This window comes from Nomascus leucogenys, chromosome 10 (assembly GCF_006542625.1).
Source record: "Nomascus leucogenys isolate Asia chromosome 10, Asia_NLE_v1, whole genome shotgun sequence".
In the NCBI taxonomy this organism is placed as follows: domain Eukaryota; kingdom Metazoa; phylum Chordata; class Mammalia; order Primates; family Hylobatidae; genus Nomascus; species Nomascus leucogenys.
Genome location: NC_044390.1, coordinates 44,012,085 through 44,034,951, shown reverse-complemented (window position 1 = coordinate 44,034,951; position 22,867 = coordinate 44,012,085). Strand labels below are relative to the sequence as shown.

The 22,867-nt window shown below is 44.2% G+C and overlaps 1 protein-coding gene across 2 annotated transcripts in view; it reads right to left on the bottom strand.

The window, feature by feature from the left end:
- Window positions 1-1,625: 1,625 nt before the first annotated feature.
- CEP89 (centrosomal protein 89) overlaps window positions 1,626-22,867 on the bottom strand; it is a 94,066-nt gene continuing 72,824 nt past the window's right edge. The window contains exons 17-19 of one of the 2 annotated variants that reach the window (XM_030820246.1): window positions 10,958-11,047; window positions 4,431-4,600; window positions 1,626-1,998 (exon numbers count right to left, since the gene is read on the bottom strand). In XM_030820246.1, the coding sequence (XP_030676106.1) occupies window positions 1,758-1,998; window positions 4,431-4,600; window positions 10,958-11,047 (501 nt within the window). In that variant the 3' untranslated portion in view covers window positions 1,626-1,757. Of the gene's footprint in view, window positions 1,999-4,430; window positions 4,601-10,957; window positions 11,048-20,535; window positions 20,593-22,867 lie in introns of those variants that run through there. The other variant, XM_030820247.1, reaches the window with a different exon arrangement.

Below are 22,867 nucleotides of genomic sequence, written 5' to 3'. Positions count from 1 at the left end.
GCCACCCTTGAGTCCCACAGTTAGGGTCCTTTGTAGCCCAATGTCCTCAAGTCCCTCCAGCATGCCTGGGACTGAATGGTCCTGAGCGGCTGGGGTAATTTTCCTGAGGAGGTGGCACGTCATTTAACACACATGGGACAGAACCATGGCCCCCTGGTATGTTTCTTGGTGGCTGCAGTGGGGCAGGGACTCTATCTTAGCTCAAAGCCAGTGCTCTCATTACACGGGTGGGGAGCTGTGTGGCTCCAGAATAAATTACCTTCCCAGACCAGGCGCGGTGGCTCATACCTATAATCCCAACACTTTGGGAGGCCCAGGCAGGAGGATTGCTTGAAGCTAGACATTTGAGACCAGCTTGGGCAACATAGCAAGACCCCATCTCTACAAAAAAAAAAATTTTTTTTTATGAGACAAAGTCTCACTCTTGTTGCCCAGGCTGCCCAGGCTGGGGTGCAATGGCGTGATCTTGGTTCACTGCAACCTCTGCCTTCTAGGTTCAAGCAATTCTCCTGCCTCAGCCTCCCAAGTAGCGGGGATTACAGGCACCCACCACCATGCCCAGCTAATTTGTGTATTTTTAGTAGAGATGGGGTTTCACCATGTTAGCCAGGCTGGTCTCGAACTCCTGGCCTCAGGTGATCTGCCTGCCTTGATCTCCCAAAGTGCTGCGATTACAGGAGTGAGCCACCATGCCTGGCCTACAAATTTTTTTTTTACAAAATTAGCCAGGCATGTTAGTGTATGCCTGTCATCTCACCTACTCAGGAGGCTGGGATGGGAGGATCGCTTGAGCCTGGAGGTCAAGGCTGTGGTGATTGCACCACTGCATTCCAGCCTGGGTAGCAGAGTGAGAGCCTGTCTCAAAACAAACAAACAAAAATAACAACTGAACAAAAGAGAATAAAGTACTTGCTCAGGAGGATAGAGAAGGGCTAGGGGAGAGGGCAGAAAAGGTTTGTACAACTTAGAGGGCATGAACAGCAGCACCTTGTTTTTTTTTTTTTACCAAACAAGAAAAGGCTCCCAGAGCTCATGCACAGCTATCATCAGGGCCGGTGCCATGGCCTGGCTCCTCGGGTGACACTTCCCCATCTGACACATGGCACGAGGGCTCAGCTGCCCGCCCAACCCTTCCAGCACTTCCCAGCTGCAGATCTAGGAGCTGGAAGGCAGGCCCGCTCAGCAGGCCACCTACTCACCAGAGCAGTGGGTGTCATAAAGCTCATCTCAGTGGCAATGTGGCCAGAGAACATGCCCTGGCTAAAACATATTTCAGCAGCATGTTATTAAAATAAAGCACAATGGGCCAGGTGCAGTGGCTCACACGTGTCATTCCTGCACTTTGGGAGGCCAAGGCAGGAGGACAGCTTGAGGCCAGGAGTTCAAGACCAGCCTGAGCAACATAGCAACACTTCATCTCAACAAAAAAGAAAAAAAAATAGCTGGGCCTGATGGTGCACACCTGAGGTCCCAGCTACTCAGGAGGCTGAAGCAGAAGGATCTCAAACGTGTTTGAGGCTGCCGTGAGCTATGATTGCACCACTGTACTCCAGCATGGGCAAGAGAGTGAGACCCTAGCTCTAAAAAAAAAAAAAAAAAAAAATTAAAAAAAATAAAGCAAAATGTTATCAATGGATTAAACTCTGAGACCATTTATTTCTTCCCTGCTGTGGGTGGGCTTACGCACCTCTGGCTGCCACCATGGGCTGCCCCCCAGGGAAGGCCTGTGTGAGGCAGACTTTTCAGGCCAGAGGAGCCTATACCACGGGCTCCCGCAGATTCTGGCAGGTGGGGGCAAAAGTCTTCAGGTCATAGGAGCAGACATCGCAGCCGTCCAGCAGGTCTGCCTGAGAGACGCCATTGAGGCTGGGGGCCACCAGAGCTCTAGGGTTGTCCCGCACACCTGTCCTCGTGAGTGTGTCCTGCAGAAGTTCTCGGATTCTTCGGTTTTCCCTGAAGGTAGATTCCCAAATAACTTCAAGTTCACCTTCCATTTCTCTGAGGGAAATAAGTTTAAAATGGCACAATTTTAAAAATAATATAGAGCCCATATGAATCCCAAAGTAGCAAGAACTCAAAACAGAAGAACGTTAACAGCAGGGAACAGAGCCTTCGGTGCCTGGATTCTGAAGCAAGCGGAATGAAGCGTCTGGTGCCCTGGGAATGGGGAGCAGCAGGACAGCCCAGGCTGGGGCTCACTGTGGAATGAAGCAGCCAGTGCCCTGGGAATGGGGAGCAGCAGGACTGCACAGGCATTGCTCTTCCCTCTACATTCTGCCCTTGACTTTGGCGCCAGTGCAATCCCTGTTTTCTCTCAAGAATGAACTTGGGCGTGTCGAATAAGGAACTGCAGGAACTGCAGGGCCGGCCTTGGCCAGCCAGACGCTCTAGCACGATGGCCTGGCCGCAGGCACCCACACAGCCCTGCCTGTGTCCCGTCTGCCTGTCCACTGTGACCTGGCCAGCACTCAGCGACCTTCCACAGGTCTTCCGCTCCATACAGCCCAGAGCTAAGAGCGAGTCAGGGGGTGAGGTGGGGGACCTGAGGAGACAGACTCATTGCCAAGATGGAGAAGACTGGCCTGGCCCATGTGCCGGGATGGGGAGGCCCTGAGGGGCCGAGGCATGTGAGGTTGGAAAGAGCCACAGGGCAGCATTTCCAGAACCAGGATGCAGTGCCCTGTGGTGTGCTGGGGAGACAGGACAGATGATGGTGGCCACATCCTCACAGGGCCACAGTCCACTGGGAATAGACCAGGACACCAGCCACACCTCACAAGGTGCTAAGCCCCATCGGAGAGCATGGCCAGGCTGGAGAGGCCAGCTCCTGCCCGGACACTGCCAGATGGTTCTGGAAAATGTTGGAAACTGGATTTGCAGGTGGACTTCGTACCACGGTTTAAAGAGCAGGACACTGAAGTTCAGGGAGGCCAGTGATGTGCCCACTTGGCCAGAGTCACTTTTCTTGTGAACGTTCCTTCCTTCCAAGGCCCCTGATGCCCACTGTGTGGTGAGAACAACTTAATTAAACTATGTCTAAAAAAGCTCCAGCCTGGGCAACATGTGAGACCTCATCTCTACAAAAAACTTAAAAATTAGCTGGGCCCACGTGGTGGCATGCACCTGTATTCCCAGCTACTCAGGAGGCTGAGGCAGAAGGATGACTTGAGCCCAGAAATTTGAGGCTGCAGTGAGCTGAGATTGTGCCACTGTACTTTAGCCCAGGCAACAGAGCAAGACCTTGTATTTAAAAAAAAAAAAAATCCCCAGACTTTGGTTTTCTGAAGATATTTGGTAAATTATAGCAATCATGTTTAAATGTAGGGTTGAACTTGAAAGAAAGAACAGGCAGTCTCTAAGGGCAGAAAAAATGAAGCCTAAACTGAAACCAAAGAGGCAGACAAAGTATCATTTGACAAAAGTCAATGCCAGACCCTGGATGTTTATAGACTGAGACATCATGCAGATCAAGAAAATCTCAGGGCCCACCCTTGTCCAAGTTTCTCTTCCTACTAGAGGCACTGTGAAGGTAGGTAAGTGGAGGATGTGAAGGACCCTCAAAGAAAGGAGGGGTGGGTGGGAGACCTGCAGATCTTCAAAGGAAACCTGTTCTGAAAGGCCAGGCATCGCCTGGGGACCAGAGCCACCGGCCTGCTCTCAAATGGATCTGGAGTGTGAGTCTACACTGTTCCCCATGAGTGGGGATCCCCAGGCCCTGACTGCAGTGAATGAAGAGTTTTAAAAAGTTGGGCACAGTGGCTCATGCTTGTAATCCCTGCTATTTGGGAAGCTAAGGCAGGAGGATGGCTTGTGCCCAGGAGTTTGAGGCTGCAGTAAGCTATGATCACACCACTGCACTCCAGCCTGGGCAACAGAGCCAGACCCTGTCTATAAGTAGTAACAATAATAATAATAGAAATAACAGAAATAAAATACCTAATCAAAAATTAATAAAATCTCTCAAGAAAATGAAACAAAACTGGCTCATGCCTATAATCCCAGCTATACTCAGGAGGCTGAGGTGGGAGAACTGCTTGAATCCGGGAGGCGGAGGTTGCAGTGAGCCGAGATTGTGCCACTGCACTCCAGCCTGGGAGACAGAATGAGATGCTGTCTCAAAAAATAAAATAAAAAGAAAATGAGACAAAATAAAAATATCAGTGAGATGGAAGGCAGCAGAAAAAAGAGAAAGGCAATTAGAGGTGTGCACTGATTCCAGAAGTCCAATTCAAACAAGAGGAATTTTTAAAAGAATAAAGAAGATGAGGAGCAAATAAAACTCGAGACCAATATTACATTCAGATAAGAATAAAATGTAGAAACAAAATTAAACAACGGAACAAATAAAACAGGCCCAGAGGGTTTTAGCAGAACCCTCAATCAAACATTCAGACATCCCTGCGGGCCATGGCACAGGGCGCACGCCCCACCTGTTCTGCTGCAGCGCCTGGTCCAGCACCTCCTGCTTGTCCTTCAGCACCTGGTGCAGGTGCCGCATCTCCTGCCGGTACTGGGCTGTCTTGCCGGCGAAGTCCTCCTGCTGCTCCAGCAGACGGTGACTGATGTCCCCCAGCTTCAGTGCTGCCTGCTTCTTGTAGCCCTGGTCGGGGGAAGGACTCTGTGAGTGAGGGGACGCTGCCAGGCCAGGGTGGACGGTGCCTCCTGGCTGGGCTCCCTACCCACTCCTTGTGTGTCAGAGCCTTTAAAATCTAGTAACTCTGGATAAGTTTGATCTGGGATTGAAAGTCTGGATCATAAAAGTCATAAAAAGTGATAAGGCCAGGCATGGTGGCTCACACCTGTAATCCCAGCACTTTGGTAGGCCGAGGCGGGTGGATCACGAGGTCAGGAGATCGAGACCACAGTGAAACCCCGTCTCTACTAAAAATACAAAAAATTAGCCAGGCACGGTGGCGGGCGCCTGTAGTCCCAGCTACTCGGGAGGCTGAGGCAGGAGAATGGCGTGAACCCAGGAGGTGGGGCTTGCAGTGAGCCGAGATCGCACCACTGCACTCCAGCCTGGGCGACAGAGCGAGACTCCGTCTCAAAAAAAAAAAAAAGTGATAAAAGAATTTCAGGTACAATAAAACCAAATTTCAATGTATATAAAGCCTAGTTCTTTATATGCTATAAATAAATGAAAACATAAAATATCACCATCTGGCACAGCGGTTCATGCTTGTAATCTCAGTACTATTACAGGCTGAGGCAGGCGGATCACTTGAGGTCAGGAGTTCGAGACCAGCCTGGCCAACATGGTGAAACCTTGTCTCTATTAAAAATACAAAAATTAGCCAGGCGTTGTGGTGCATGCCTGTAGTCCCAGCTACTTGTGAGGCAGAGGTGGGAGGATAACTTGAACCCAGGAGGCGTAGGCTGCAGTGGGTGTGATCACACCACTGCACTCTAGCCTGGGCGACACAGTGAGACCCTGTCTCAAAAAAAAAAAAAAATTACCATCACAGAACAAACTGGATGTTCTTGCAAATTAATCTACAACTGTATTTTTTCCAGGACAACTTTTATCCCTGCATCAACTGGTAACCTAAGAACTAATGCTGCCACTGGTCAGCACTGTTTCACCTTGACAAGACAGCCTCATCAAAGAATCCAACAAGGGCTGTCACTCTCTGTCACCAAACAGACAGCTGAGATGAAAGTCCACCATTTACTTTCCTTCTTTCGTTTTTACTGTGTAGTACTGAAGGTTCTGAATTGTCCTGTGAGCATTTTTTTCTTTTTTTTTGAGATGGCGGAGTCTTTTTTTTTTTCAGACGGAGTCTCGCTCTGTCCCCCAGGTTGGAGTGCAGTGGCGCAATCTCAGCTCACTGCAAGCTCCGCCTCCCGGGTTCACGCCATTCTCCTGCCTCAGCCTCCCTAGTAGCTGGGACTACAGGCGCCCGCCAACACGCCCGGCTAATATTTTGTATTTTTAGTAGATACGGGGTTTCACCGTGTTAGCCAGGATGGTCTCGATCTCCTGACCTCGTGATCCATCCATCTCGGCCTCCCAAAGTGCTGGGATTACAGCCTTGAGCCACCGCGCCCGGCCAAAGACGGCGGAGTCTTGCTCTGTGGCCCAGGCTGGAGTGCAGTGGCTCACTGCAAGCTCTGCCTCCCGGGTTCACGCCATTCTCCTGCCTCAGCCTCCTCAGTAGCTGGGATTACAGGCGCCCACCACCACGCCCAGTTAATTTTTTTGTATTTTTTTTAGTAGAGACGGGGTTTCACTGTGTTAGCCAGGATGGTCTCAATCTCCTGACCTCGTGATCCACCCGCCTCGGCCTCCCAAAGTGCTGGGATTACAGGCGTGAGCCATCGCGCCCAGCTGAGCATTTCTAAAATTATTGTCACAGAGAGTCTGACATGTAGTTCCACAGACTCATTTTTTATAAGAAACTCTGACAGTTCATACATTCTCTCTGACCCAAGAATTGTTTAGTGCACAGTTTTTACATTTTCAAGTGAAATAACTTTTTGTTTTCTGATTTTGCTTATTAATTTCTGTTTCTCATATTTGTGATCAACAAATGCTGGCCGGGTGCGGTGGCTCACGCCTGTAATCCCAGCACTTTGGAAAGTTGAGGCGGGCGGATCACCTGAGGTCAGGAGTTCGAGACCAGCCTGGCCAACATGGTGAAACCCTGTCTCTACTAAAAATACAAAAATTAGCTGGGCGTGGTGGCACATCTGCAATTTTAGCTACTTGGGAGGCTGAGGCAGGATAATCGCTTGAACCTGGGAGGCAGAGGTTGCAGTGAGCCAAGATCACGCCACTGTATTCCAACCTGGGCGACAAAGTGAGACTCCATCTAAAACCAAACAAACAAAAAACAAATGCCTACATTATTTCTACTTTAGGGATTTATTGAGGCTTTCTTTATAGCCAAGCAATGATCAATTTTTGTGTCTTTTATATATATGTAAATATACTCTGTTGATTATGTTATTAAATCTTGTATTTTCTTATTTTAACATCTTGATCAGTCTTGGATTAAGAGAGGTGGATTATAGCTCCTATTACGAAGTTTCCATTTTTCTTTGTATTTTCTGTAGTCTATACTTCATAAATTTGCTGCTGTGTTATTTAGCACATTAGATACTCACAATTACTATAGATGATGATGATGATGATGACGATGACGATGACGATGATGATGTAGACAGGATCTCACTATGTTGCCCAGGCTGGAGTGCAGTGGCTATTAACAGACCTGATCATGCTGCACTACAGCCTCGAACTCTTAGACTCAACTCAAGTGATCCTCCTGCTCAGCCTCCTCTACACGGACCCACACACCCAGCTCATACTATATATTATTAACTGTAGTCTTTAGTATTATAAAAATCTCCCCTTTTTTTTTGGTGTCATTTAGTGCTTTTGGTCTGAATTCTATCTTGGCATATGTTAAGATTTCGATGTTTACTTTCTTTGTGTTTGTAGAAATCTGGGTTATTGCTACACATCCTTTCAATTTAAATCCTTCATGAACGCTTCGTTTTAGATTGGCTCTTGGGTCTAGTGTGGAATAGCATTTTGCTTTATGAGCCAATCCAAAAAATATTGTTTTCCCTAATGGGTGAATTAAGCTAATTTACATTTACCTATAGGACACATTTGTTTGGTCTCAATTTTGTTATTTTATGTTTGGTTGTTTTCTCTACATATTTTTAAAAGATTTTAAACTAATGTAGTCTTTCTCTTTGCTTTTTTACTGTTATAAATTCTACCATTTAAAAAAATTTAAAAAATTTTTTTTAGAAAGAGGATCCTGCTCTATGCTCTGTCCCTCAGGCTGGAGTGCAGTGGTGCGATCATAGCTCACTACAGCTTTAAACTCCTGGGCTCAAGATCCTCCTGCAGAGTTGGGACTACAGGCGCTGGCTATCAAGCCCGGCTAATTTTAAACTTTTTTTTAGAGATAGGGTCTCTATGTTGCCCAGGCTGATCTTGAACTCCTGGTCTCAAGCGATCCTCCTACTTCAGCCTCCTGAGGAGCTGGGATTATAGGCATGTGCCACTCTGCCCAGCTCTAATTCCACTATTTAGGAATAAAGCTTAATTCTTGTGGTTGGCTTTATTCTTACGCCTTTATATTACATGTTCTTAGTCCCCTCTTTTTAGATCGTATCCACTGGTTCCCTAACAAAAGTAACAATACATTAGCTCATAACAACGTTTTCTTCACTTTCCCGTTCCTTCTGTTCACCTGCTTAAGTATGCTTAAGCTCGGACCACTTGGTTTTCAGCTTTAATGATATCCCTTGATTCTTATTACCTACGAAGAAATCAGCAAGTGCAATCTACTTTCTACCTTCCTTCCCCCTTTGCCCATCAGTTTCCTTGGTTGTATTATTACTACATTGTCAGAAAACATTTACATACAATTCTATCTGCCTTATCCCCACTGTAAGTGTTATTTCACAGTTAAATATATTCTTCGCTCACTACAAGTTAATTTTGCTGAAGTTTCCCCAATTACTTCTTGGTTGGCAGGACTCATTGTTGAGACAGGGTCTTGCTCTGTTGCCCAGGCTAGAGTGCAGAGGCACGAACATAGCTCACTGCAGCCTCAAACTCCTGGGCTCAATCAATCCTCCCACCTCAGCCTCCCAAGTAGCTGGGACTACAGGCATGTGCCACCAAGCCTAGCTAACTGCTGTATTTTTTGTAGAGACTGGGGTCTCCCTGTGTTGCCCACGCTGGTCTCAAACTCCTGGGCTCAAGTGATCTGCCTGCCTTGGCCTTGGATTACAGGCATGAGTCACTGCACCTGGCCATTTTCTTTATCTTAAAGTCGTATGTCTTAGTGTCAATTTTCTGGGTCCATTCTGTGTCAGTTTTCCCTAGGTACATAATGTGCCCTTTTAGGACGTAGATTCAAGTCCTCTTTTATTTCAGAAAGGTTTTTATTAGTTACAGTTTAGAGCAGAATGAGCCACTGTTTTGGTTTCTTCTTTGGAGGCTCTAGAAGTCAGTCTCTTAAATCTCCATCACTTTCCACCGAATCCTTTGCACATCTCCATTTCCACTTTCCTGTCTGTCTTTCTTGGTTCTAGCTGCATATCCCCTATTGCGCTGTTATGGCATCTGTCTCCATAGAATTCAGACTGCATTTGTTTTTTTGTTCGTTTGTTTGTTTGTTTTTTTGGAGACTGCATTTCTTAAACGGCTTCTCTTTCCCTTCTATTTCTTCCCTGGGTCATGTCAGTTCCATCCCACACCCTCGTAGGCCTTGCTGCCTCTTCCTGAGGTCCTGTGTCTGCTCTGTGACATTTCTTCCTGGCTCTGACTGCCTCCTGAAGTGCTGTGTCTCCAGCTGTCTCCAGCTCTCTAGCCAGCTACCTAGCAGTTCACTTTGGAGTATAGTTTTGATCTTATTTGCGGCAACACTTTTCCTGGTAAGTTTTCAGCAGTTTCCGTCAGTAGGAACTTATGCTTCTATTTTTCTTCCTTTTCCTTAAACTGTTTTTATCTGAAGGCCTCTGAATTCCTCTGGAGTGAGAGGAGGTTCCTGGGAGGGTGGGAGCAACAGTTGGGCCAGGGTGTCCTTCCAGACTTCCCATGTTCCCACCACCCTCCACCTTGCAGCCCCATCTCCCGCTCTGAATTCAGCCTGGTTTGGAGGGGCTTCTGCCTGCATCCCTCAGTTCCCAGATTCTCGTCACAGCCCCAGATTTCCAAGGTGATGTCCTCCCTTTGAAGAGTGATATTTTGCAGGGATTTTCTGAGATGTCACCTCTGATTTCTCAAGCCTTTTCTCTTCATTCCCCCAGAGGCCCTGGCCTCTCTACCTTGGGGCCTGCTCACAGGTGTCTCCTCCGGGTGAGCTGGTTTTACTACTCCTGTTCAGATAAATGGTAATGCTATGGATTCCCCAAGCAAGGCCAACTACTCCGAGGATCACTCCTTCTCTTTTGGAAGTAAAAAGCAGGAAAATTAGAAAAAAAGAAAGAAAGAAAAGAAAAAACCCCACGGGGGGATTTTAAATTACTCGATACTTCTATGCCAAGTCCCCTCATAAACAGCATGGCATATCCCCTTCCTTCCCTTTCAGACTTTTTTTTTTTTCTTAAAGAGATAGGGTCCCTGCCAGGTGAGGTGGCTCATGTTTGTAATCCCAGCACTTTAGGAGGCCGAGTCAGGCAGATCACTTGAGCTCAGAAGTTCAAGACCACCCTGGGCAACATAGCAAGACCTCATCTCTAAACAAACAAACAAAATACAAAAAAAAAAAAAAAAATAGCCAGACACCATGGTGCTTGCCTGTAGTCCCAGCTACTTGGGAGGCTGAGGCAGGAGGATCCATTGAGCCCGGGAGTTCGAGGCTGCAGTAAGCCATTGTCATGTCACTGCACTCCAGCCTGGATGACAGTGAGATCCTATCTCTCCTTTTATTGGCGTTTTTTTGTTTTGGTTTGGTTTTGGTTTTTTTTTTTGAGACAGGGTCTTATTCTGTCACCCAGGCTGGAGAACAGTGGCGTGACCTCGGCTCACCGCAGCCTTGAACTCCTGGGCTCAATGGATCCTCCCCCGTCAGCCTCCTGAGAAGCTGAGACTACAAGCAAGCACCACCATGCCTGGCTAACTTTTTAAATTTTTTGTAGAGATTGGGGTCTTGCTATGTTACCCAGACTGGTCTCAAACTCCTGACCTCAAGCGATCCTCCTGGCTGGGCCTCCTGAGTCACTGAGATTACAGTGTGAGCCACTGTGCCTTGCTTCATATCCTTTTTTCTTAAACAGCTATGCAGTATTTTATTGTGTGAATGAACCAAAGTTTATTGAATGAGGTGAGAGGTGCTATTCTGCCAGCAAAACCTTACAATACTTTTACTCTGTGGACTATTAGTGATGCACATGCAAAAGGTGTCATTTTCTTAAACACAAAAATCCACAGCAGTAAGCCTGCATTCCCATCTGAAAACGAAATCTCCGAGGCCAAAAAACCACTTACCTTGACTTTTTCCTCTAACTTTCCTAGGCGAATGTTGCTTTTTATGACTTTGTTAAGCACTCCATCCTTCTCACTTTCTAAACATTTTGCCTAAGGAGAAGGGTGATAAATGGGCTCTCAGTTTTACAGAAAAATTGAAATAACAAACAATTATTTTGCGAAGAGTGTTACTACTACTGCTCACAAGTAATCCTCATTCTGCAACCTGTCCTGCCTCAACCCCTTCCTTGCCCACTGTGTGAGGGCCTGGGCCTCAGGCCAACAGATGAGGATGGGCAGGAACAGGGCATGTGGGTTGCCCTGCTCCGCACAAAGAGAAGAGTTCCAGCCCCACAGACCAAGGGAACAGGAGAGGCTGCAAAGGTTTCCAGAATGCATCTCTACTCTTATGGAATCTATCTTTCCTTCAATCGCATCCAAGGAATAAGTGCCAAGAGGCCAATCAACTCATAATTTGACTCATTTGAACAATTTCAAAATTAAGGATAACATAATATGAACGCACAATGCCGTTTCTCCAAGCCATACGTGAAGGGCAATACATCCAGGAGAGATGACATTATTTGAAGTCGAATGATTTAAACTAATATCCAGGTTGGACGTGACCTGCTACATTCTATAAATTAACTATTTCAGATGCTAAAATAAAATAAGTAATGGTGAGCATTCTTTCCAAGGTAGGCTAGTGGTGACAAGTTTGATTTTCCAGAAGGAAAGCTAAGTCACAGAGAAATTGCTCCAGGTCACATGGAAAATCCACCCTAGAAGCAGGATTTAAAAAGCTCTCAGGCCAGGCTTGGTGGTGTGCACCTGTAGTCTCAGCTATTCGAGAGGCTGAGGCATGAGAATGGCTTGAACCCAGGAGGCGGAGGTTGCAGCGAGCTGAGATCGTGCCACCGCACTCCAGCCTGGGCAACATAGTGAGATTCTGTCTCAAAAAAAAAAAAAAAAAAAGATCTCAGTACCTAAGACTATTGTGTCTCCCACAAAAATGTGATAAATGCAAGATGCTGCGGTCATACTTGGGGACACTGAAAGTGATTTTTGTTTTTATTTATTTATTTATTTATTTATTTATTTATTTATTTTTTTTGAGACAAAGTCTTGCTCTGTCACCCAGGCTGGAGTGCAGTGGTGTGATCTCAGCTCACTGCAACCTCCACCTCCTGGGCTCGAGAGATTCTCTTGCCTCAACCGCCTGAGTAGCTAGGACTACAGGCGCGCGCCACCATGCCCAGCTAATTTGGGGAAAGCGAAAGTGATTTGTAGCCAGAGGTCATCAGCAGAAACTTCCCAAGGCAGAGTGGAGTCCTCCCACTGTTGGTGTATGTACAGGGTTGGGTGCGGGCTCTCACGAGGTCCTGGACACCAGGAAGGGGTAGGGCAGGAGTACATGGCTCAGTCCTAGGACAGGGCAGAGACTGGCAGAGCAGCCAGTAACACCCCTGGACCTGGCTACAGGGGCTGGCCTAGGCACTCCCAGGGTCAAGGGGCCTGCAAGGCCGTAGGGATGTGTCCACTCCAGACCTGGCTACACAGGACCAAGAGCCCTGCCCAGACATCCTGGCAGCTCCCATGCCTCTCCCTGCATGGACAGCGGGTGTCTGCTTGGACACAAAAGTCCCTGGTGACAGGTGGAGCCAGGATGGAAGAAAGCAGCTCTCCCACATCCTACATTTCCGCTTTGACTCTGAGGGGCCTGAGGATTCTAAACTTGACAGCCAGGCCATGATAAAGGTCAAGGCAGGAGAAGGGAACACATTTTACTAACAGTTTGTTGGCTCAACGAGTAACTTTTAAGTATCAGGAGACAGTAAGTGGCCTCCATTTGTATTTCCGTCCTGGGCCCACAAATATTGGGGGTGGGCTGAGAGGGGAGTGTCTGAGGGTCTGGGAGGATCCTGACTTCATCGTGGAAGGCTGTGATACTCCCTGGCCCATGTGAGAGGCATGGGGCCTGCATCCCAGGGACCAGGATTCCCTGCACATCCTGCCCTACAAACAAGACGGCTTTGCGTTTACAGTGGCCTGAACATGTGGTGGGCAGGTTCCCAGGAAATCTGTGGATGAAAGGGTTTGTTCGGCCCTTTAGATTTTTCAGCAAGCTTTCTCTTGCCCTCTCCATGTCCCGGTGAGGAAGGCCAGCACACACAGCGGAAGGGAAAATGGGCACTTAATGCTACCACAGAGAGTGCCAGCGTTCGGCTGCCTTTCAGAGGGGCAGCGCTGGGCCAGACACTTTGAGTGCCTTCAAGCCTCCATCTATGCGCGTCAAAGTCAAATTGCTTTCTCGAAGGCTCTGGAAAGGACTCAGAAGTCACCAGTAAAGTATGGCCAGACTGATCACACTCTTATCAGCAATTATTGTAATTTAAAAAACTATTTTCAGCCGGGCACGGTGGCCCACGCCTGTAATACCAGCACTTTGGGAGGCTGAGGCACACAAGGTCAGGAGATCGAGACCATCCTGGCTAACACAGTGAAATCCTGTCTCTACTTAAACTACAAAAAATTAGCCAGGTGTGGTGGCACGTGCCTATAGTCCCAGCTACTCAGGAGGCTGAGGCAGGAGAATCACTTGAACCCAGGAGGCGGAGGTTGCAGTGAGCCAAGATCGTGCCACTGCACTTCAGCCTGGGTGACAGAGCAAGACTCCATCCCAAAAACAAAAACAAAACCTGTTTTCAGGAGGAAGGCTCAGGGTGGCTGGCTGGAGGCACAGGATGTCAGATTCCTCCACACAGGAGAACCAAAACAGGAGTCAGTCATCGCACAGAGGACATCTAACAGAGACCACAGGAACTCGACAGGGGAGGGCTGGGCGGCACCCGTGCAATGAAGGAGAGGGAGATGACAGCCCAGACGGGATGGGTCTTGGTCGGGAGCCTGGAGAGGCTCCCCTGTGTGGGGAAAGGGTGAGAGAACCTCAGGGGTCCACATTCTCACTGCACACTCCTGTGATCCCAGCCCCAGGGGAGCCCCTCAACTCCTGCAGGCCCTGAAACTGGTGCAGCGTGCTCCCTGGAGTCTGTGAGACCCCACTGCTCCAGAGAGGGGGCTCACGCTGGGTCCCACACTGACCCAGGTTCCAGGCAGCTGCAGCACAGTGGCATCATTTTGAGAGTCCAGCCCCCACCAGACTGCATCCTGCCCTGGGACCCAGCAGCCCCTGCATCTCCACATCCCTGGAGTGCCACGGACGTCCCCCCACATGTACCCGGAAGGGTGAAGCAGCAAGGTGCCAGGTGGACCCAGTGGAGCAGTGGGTCCCCAGCACTTTACCCTACAGTGTCCTGCATACCCAGGAGAGTATGGTGCAGTGCACTGAAAAGGCTGCCCATGGGAGCAAGGGAGCCGAAGCAAGTGCTCCCTAATCTTGAAACCTGCCTGCCTGGGGCCCCTGTCACTAACAGCAACCCCACCCCCTCCAGCCACAGAGCCCTGCACACGTGCATGTACCCTGAAGACAGGCTTCCCCTGCCCAATGCCTCCATTGCCAAAGCAATCCAAGCACACCACCCGGGGCCTGGGGATCACCCCATCCTCTTCACCACAGCCTGCAGGGAGTGTCCTACCATGTTGGTTGCCCCAGGCGCGCACACACACACACACACACACACACACACCAATACAAAAAATTAGAAGAAGTGACTGTTACACTTGATTTGCAGAAATCAATGAAAGGACATAAGAAACATGAAAAAGCAAGGCAATATGACACCTCTAAAGGAACATAATAATTCTCCAACAACAGATTCCAACAACAACAAAAAGAAATGTATGAAATGCCTGAAAAAGAATTAAAAATAATGATATTAAAGAAGCTCAGTGAAATATAAGAGAACACAAATAAACACTATAAAGAAATCGGAAAAACAATTCAGGATATGAATGAGGATTTCACCGAAGAGACAGATATAAAAAAGAACTAAACAGAAATCCTGGAACTGAAGAATTCAATGAATAAAATAAAAAATACAATTGAGAGCTTCAGCAATAGACTAGATCAAGCAAGAGAAAGAATTTCTTTTGCTTTTGAAATACTCAGTGAGATGAAAGAGAGAGAGATAGAGAGAGAGACAGAGAGAGGAAGACAGAGAGAGAGAGAGAGAGAGAAAGAGCAAAAGAGAGAAAAATTAAAAAAAAAAAAGAAGCATGACTCATGGTGTTCCAAGGGGTGAAAAGAAGTTTAATGGCATAAAAAACCTACTCAACAAAATAAGTTGAAAACTTCCCAAGTCTAGCAAGAGATTTAGAAATCCAGATATAGGAAGCTCAGGTTCCTAAAAATGTCTTCTCCCCATGATATTATAGTCAAACTGTCAAAAGTCAAATACAGAATTCTAAACATATATATATATATATATGTGTGTGTGTGTGTGTGTGTGTCTAGTTACATATAATGAACTCTCATAAGACTAACAGCATATTTCTTTCTTTTTTCTTTTTTTTTTTTTTGAGATGGAGTCTCACTCTGTTGCCCAGGCTGGAGTGCAGTGGCACTATCTCAGCTCACTGTAGCCTCCGCCTCCTGGATTCAAGCAATTCTCTGGCCTTAGCCCCCCAAGTAGCTGGGATTACAGGCATGTGCACCACCACACCCAGCTAATTTTTGCATTTTTAGTGGAGATAGGGTTTCGCCATGTTGGCCAGGCTGGTCTTGAACTCCTGACCTCAGGTGATCTGCCTGCCTCAGCCTCCCAAAGTGCTGGGATTACAGGTGTGAGCCACTGTGCCCAGCTAATAGTGTATTTCTCAGAAGAAATCTTACAGGCCATGAGAAAATGAGATGATATATTCAAAGGGCTAAAAGAAAAAAAAAACAAAAACAAAAAAAACCTGTCAGCCAGCCAAGAATACTATACCCAGCAAAGTTATCCTTCAGAAATGAAGGAGTAAAGACTTACAGATAAGCAAACACTGAGAGAATTTGTCACAACTAGACCCATCCTACATTAAATGCTTAAGGGAATCCTACACCTGGAATTGAAAGGACGGTATCTACTATCATTAAAACACATGAAATGATAAAACTAACTGGTAGAGCAAGCACACAAATGAGGAACAGAAAGAACTCAAATGTTATCACTATAGAATAATGAGATAAATAAGAGGAAAAAATGACATACAAAACAACCAGAAAACAATCAACAAAATGATAGGAGTAAGTCCTCGCATATCAATAGTAACCTTGAATGTAAATTAATTAAATTTTCCACTTAAAAGATACAGACTGGCTGAATGGATATCAGAAAAAAAAACAAAAAAACATGATCCAACTATGTGCTGCCTACAAGAAACACATTTCACTTGTAAAGATCAATACAGACTGAAAGTAAAGGGATGAAAAAAATATTCCATGCAAATGGAAACCAAAAGCAAGCAGGAGTAGCTATATTTGCATGAAATAAAAACAAACTTTAAGTCAAAAACTGTGAAAAGAAGGTAATATTATAATAATAAAGGGATAAATTCAATAAGAGGACATATACTCTAAACATATATGCACCCAACACCACAGCATCCAGGTATATAAAGCAAATATTATTAGATCTAAAAGGGGAGATAGACTACAATACGATAATAGTTGGGGACTTCAACACCCTACTCTCAGCAATCAGATCATCAAGACAGAAAACTAACAAAGAAACATTGAATTTAACTGCACTTTAGACAAAATGACCTAATAGACATTTACAAAACATTTCATCCAATAACTGCAGAATATACATTCTTATCAGATATAGAACATTCTCTAGTATACACTGTGTGTTAGGCCACAAAGCAAGCTCAACAAATTTAAAAATACTGACATCATGTCAAGTATCTTCTCAGACCATAGTAGACTAAAACTAGAAAGCAATAACAAGAGGAACTTTGGAAACTGTACAAACATATGAAAATTAAAGAACATGTTCCTTAACAATGATTGGGTCAATGAAGAAATTAAGAAGGGTATCAAAAATTTCTTGAAACAAATGAAAACTGAAACACAACATACCAAACACAACATACCAAAACCTATGGGATACAGCAAAAGCAATGCTAAGAGGGAAGTTTATAGCAATAAAAGCCTGCATCATAAAAGTGGAAAGATTTAAAATAAACAACCTAATGATATACCTCAAGGAACTAGATAAACAAGAACAAACAGAACCCAAAATTAGTAGAAAGAAAGAAAAAATAAAGATCAGAGCAGAACTAAGTGAGGCAGGGTGAAACGTTCTTATAGTCCCAGTGACGCAGGAGGCTGAGGCAGGAGGATTGCTTGAATCCAGATGTTCAAGGTCAGCCTGGGCAACATAGTGAAAATCCACTGCTAACAAACTGAAAACCTAGAGAAAATGGATATATTTCTGGACAACATACAACCAACAGAGGCAGGATAAGTAAAGTTATGAGACCATACTGACTTGTCCCCTTTAGTGAAGCCCCGCATGCTCCTTTCGCAGTGGGCTCCTTTCATGTGCACCCTTGTATGTCAGCACCTAACTTCTCTTAGCAAGATAAGTAGTCCCACACGATCCCAGCCAACTACCAGGTGGTTACACGTTCCTGATACCCAATATGGCCTAGGAAAAAGAACAAAAATCCCTTAATCATAATGTAGTTTCCCCAATCTCCAGCCAATCAACACCAAAAGCTCAAGAAGCTATTAACTACCAATTTCTGCCTGGACAGGGCTAAAGATATCTGCAGGGTCCTGCATGCACAGCTAGGCACAAGGTTTAGCTTACAGTGACCTTTTCCTCATTTTAATAGTAAAAAACATACCCTAGGTGGAGGTTTTATATGCTAATTATACATGTGATACATGTCAGAGCATGTGCATGCTGAGTGCATGCACCAACCATAGGTCCACCTTTGCACATTTGACCTCACCAATACTTTATGAATATGCATGCACAGCTCCTGTAAAGGGCATTCCCTTAAAATATTAGGGTCTGTCTCTTCCTCTGTCTCTCAGAGTGACTTCTGCTTTGCAATAGACTTCTTCACCTGCTCTTACTTTGGACTAGCTCTCAAATTCTTTTGTGCAGTGAAGTCAAGAACCCAAACTGGCCCATCAACAACACTACCAAGATTGAATTAGGAAGAAATAGAAAACTTGAACAGACCAATAACAAATAATGAGATTGAATCATTAATAAAAAGTTTCCCAACAAAGAAAAGTCCAGGACCAGATGGTTTTTCTGCCAAATTCTACAAACCTTACAAAGAAGAACTAATACAAATTATCCTCAAACTATTCCAAAAATATTTAAGAGGAAGGAATTCTAATTCTTTGAGGCCAGCAATACCCTGATACAAAAACCAGATAAGGCCACAATAAAAAAAGAAACCTACAGGCCTATATCCCTAATGAACACAGATGCAAAATCCTCAACAAAATACTAGCAAACCAAATTCAACAGCATATCAAAAAAATAATATGCCATGATTAAGTGGGATCAAGAGATGCAAAGACGGTTCAACATATGCAAATCAATAAACATCATAGATCACATCAGCAGAATGAAGGATAAAAACCATATGAGCACACCAATGGACACAGAAAAAATTGGATAAAAATTCAACATCCTTCATGATAAAAACACTTAATAAACTAGACATAGAAGGAATATACCTAACATAATAAAGGCCATATATGACAAACCCACAGCTAACATCATACCGAGTAGGGAAGAGCAAAAAGCCTTTCCTCTCAGAACTGAAACTAGTTAAGGATGCCTACTTTCACCACTCGTATTCAGCACAGTACTGGAAGTCCTAGCAAGAGGAGTCAGGCAAGAGAAAGAAATAAAAGTCATCCAAATTAGAAAAGAGAAAGTCAAATTGTTTCTCTTTGCCAATGACATGATCTTATATTTAGAAAAAACTAGACTTCACCAAACGACTCTTAGATCTGATAAAAAAAAAAAGTTTAGTAAAGTTGCAGAATACAAAATCAATGTATAAAGATCAGTAGTGTTTCTATACACCAATAATGAATTCCCTGAAAAAGAAATCAAGAAAGCAATCCCATTTACAATAGGTACAAAAAAATAACTAGAAATAAATTTAACCAAGGAAGTTAAAGATTTCTACAAGGAAAACTACAAACACTGATGAAAGACAATGAAGCTGACTCAAACTAATGGAAAGACATCCCATGATCATGGATTCGAAGAATTAACATCATTAAAATGACCAGACTCCCCAAAGCAATCAGTAGATTCAGTGCAATCCCTATCAGAACATCAATGACGTTTTTCACAGAAATAGAATAAACAATCCTACTTTATACATATGGAACCAAAAAGGAGCCTGAAAAGGCAAACCAGTCCTGAGCAAAAAGAACAAAGCTGAAGGTATTACCCTACCTAACTTCAAAATATATTACAAGGCTATAGTAACCAAAACAGCACAGTATCAGTACAAAATCAGACACACTGGCCAGTGGAACAGAATAGAGAACCCAGAAATGAACCCACATATTTACTGCCAACTGCTTTTCAACAAAGGCACCAAGAACATACATTGGGGAAAGGACACCCTCTTCAATACATGGTGCTGGGAAAATTGGATATCCATATACAGAAAAATGAAATTAGATCTCTTTTTCTCATCATATGCAAAAAATCCACTCACAATGGATTAAAGACTTAAATGTAAGACCTGAAACTATAAAACTACTAGAAGAAAACACAGAGGAAGCACTCCAGGACTTTAGGCAAAAATTTCATGGCTAAGACCCCAAAAGCACAGGCAACAAAAACAAAAATAGACAAATGGAACTATATTAAACTAAAAAGCTTCTGCACAGCAAAGGAAACAATCAATAGAATGAAGAGACAACCTGTTGAATGAGACAAAATATTTGCAAAATATTCATTCAACAAGAGGCTAATACCCAGGATATACAAGGAACTAAATTCTCTCTCTCTCTCTCTCTCTTTTTTTTTTTTTTAAGGAACACAACTCTTAATAGCAAATAAACAAACAAACAAAAAAAATCCCATTAAAAAGTGGGCAAAGGATCTAAATAGACATTCCCCAAAAGCAGACATACAAATGGGCAATAGGCATATGAAAAAAATGCTCAACATCACAAATATCACAGAAATGCAAATCAAAACCACAATGAGATATCATCTTACTCCAGTTAGAATGGCTATTATTAAAAAGACAAAAAATAACAGATGCTGATGTTAACCTAAAATAATCAAAAGGGTCAGAATCTAGTTTAAAGAGAGTTTATTCAAGCACAAAGTTTGAGGACAGGCCACCCAGGAAGTAGATTCCGAAGCACAGAATTCTGTGTTCTGAAGTGCACAAGTTTGGAATGGCTAATAGGACCACATGTAGGAAAGCTTAACAGAATTTCAGTGTCTTTCTATGTAAGACTGAATGCATAGCTACAACAATCTAATTAGTTGAGGTGGTCTTTTTCTTTCAGGAAAGGTATATTTAACATTCCACATTGAAGATGTAACAGTCATGGGATCATGGGTGCCATCTGGTCTTAGGTAGAAGAACAATAAAGGAAGCAAGCAGTTCATCTTTATAGATGAGTGACTGGAAGGAGGAGAAGGTCTGGTCTCTGGTATCTCCTAGTCATTTACAAAACAACAGCAATGAAGAAGAGAACTAATCTGTAAGAAGCAGAATAGCAAACAAGCTACATCGCTTAGTCTCCAGGGCTTAACTTCCCCCTTTGCATAATACATTTAGAGGGTCCTGAATTTTTTTTTCTTTTCTTTTTTAAAATTGAGACAGGGTCTTGTTCTATCACCCAGGCTGGAGTACAGTGGCATGATCGACCTCCTAGGCTTAAGTGATCCTTCTTCCTCAGCCTCCTGAGTAGCTGAAACCACAGGCATGCACCACTATGCCTGGCTAAGTTTTTCATTATTTGTAGAGACAGGTTCTCCCTATCTTGCCCATGCTGGTCTCAAACTCCTGGACCCAAGTGATCTTCCCACCTCAGTTTCTCAAAGTACTGGAATTACAGGAGTGAGCCACCATGCCTGGCCTGAAATTTTACTTTATTTTATTACACTGATGAGGATGTGGAGAAAAGGGAACTTTCATACACTGTTGGTGGGAATGTAAATTAGTACAGCCATTATGGAAAACAGTGGAGGTTCCTCAAAAAACTAAAAACAATTACCATATGATCCAGCAATCCAACTACTGGGTATTTATTCACAGGCAAGGAAATCAGTATATCAAAGGGCTATCTACACCCCCATGTTTATTGCTGCACAATTCACAGTAGCAAAGATATGAAATGAACCTAAGTGTCCATCAATGGACAAACAGATAAAGAAAATACGCTCTGTTTACACAATGAAATATTATTTGGCCATATAAAAGAACAAAACCATGTCATCTACAGCAACACAGATGGAACTGGAGGCCATTATGTTAAGTAAAATAAGCCAGACCCAGAAAGATAAATATAGCATGTACTCATTCATATGTGGGGGCTAAAAAAGTTGACCTCATGGAGGTGGAGATTATAATGATAGCTACCAGAGGCTAGGATGCATGTGGGTATGGGTGTGTTTGTGGGGAGCTGGGGGGCAGGTGGCAGAATGAAGAGAGGTTGCTTAATAGCTATAAGCATACAGTTAGATAGATGAAATAAGTTATAATGTTCGACAGCAGAGTAGGTTGACTCAAGTTAACAACAATGTATTGTATATTTTAATGTAGCTAGCAATGAGGACTTGAAATGTTCTCCACACCCAGAAATGATAAATCTTAGCTAGGTGCGGTGGCTCACACCTGTAATCCTAGCACTTTGGGAGGCCGAGGTGGGCAGATCCCTTGAGGCCAGGAATTCAAGACCAGCCTGGCCAATGTGGCAAAACCTTGTCTCTACTAAAAATACAAAACCTAGCCAGCTGTGGTGGCATGTGCCTGTAGTCCCAGCTACTCGGGAGGCTGAGGCACAAAAATGTCTTGAACCCAGGAAGCGGAGGTTGCAGTGAGCTGAGATCATGCCACCGCACTCCAGCCTGGGTGACAGAGTAAGACTCCATCTTCAAAAAAAAAAAAAAAAAGATAAATGCTTGTGGTGATGGATAGCCCAAATACCTGACTTAATCGTTACGCATTCTATGCACATTACAAAATATCACATGTACCCCCATGTATGTATGTAAATATATTTAAAATATTTTTTAAAATGTAAAAATATTATGCATTAATAAAAAGATACAATTGTTTAAAAAGAAAAAAAATGATTTGTAACATTTTTTGAGAATGGTATCTCAAGACTGGTTTAATTAGCATTTCTTTTTTTTTTTTTTTTTTTTTTAGGGACAGAGTCTTTCTCTGTCTATCAGGCTGCAGTGCAGTAGTACAGTCATAGCTCACTGCAACCTTCAATTCCCACACTCAAATGAACCTCCTACCTGAGCTTCCTGAGTAGCTGAGACTACAGGTGCATGCCACCACACCCAGCTAATTTAAAAATTTTTTTTTGTAGAGATGGGATCTCACTATGTTACCCAGACTGGTCTTGAATTCCTGGGCTCAAATGATCCTCCTGCCTCAGCTTCCTGAGTAGCTGGGACTACAGGCACACAGCACCATGCCAGGGTAATACAGTTGAAATTTTAAAATACAGATGGTTCTCGACTTACAACAGGGCTACATCCTGATAAACCCATCATAAGTCGAACAAACTGTATATCAAAAATGCACTTAATCCTGGCAATACAGCAGATGGTTTCCAACTTACGATGGTTCAATCTAAATTTTTTCAACTTTATAATGGTGTAAAAGCTATGGGCATTCAGTATAAATGGTAACTTCTTTATAAGTTGTAAGGAGCTCCTCAATTTATAATAAGATTACTTCCCAACAAATACATCATAAAGTCGAAAATTTCTAGGTGGAACCATCCATCCAGGAAGT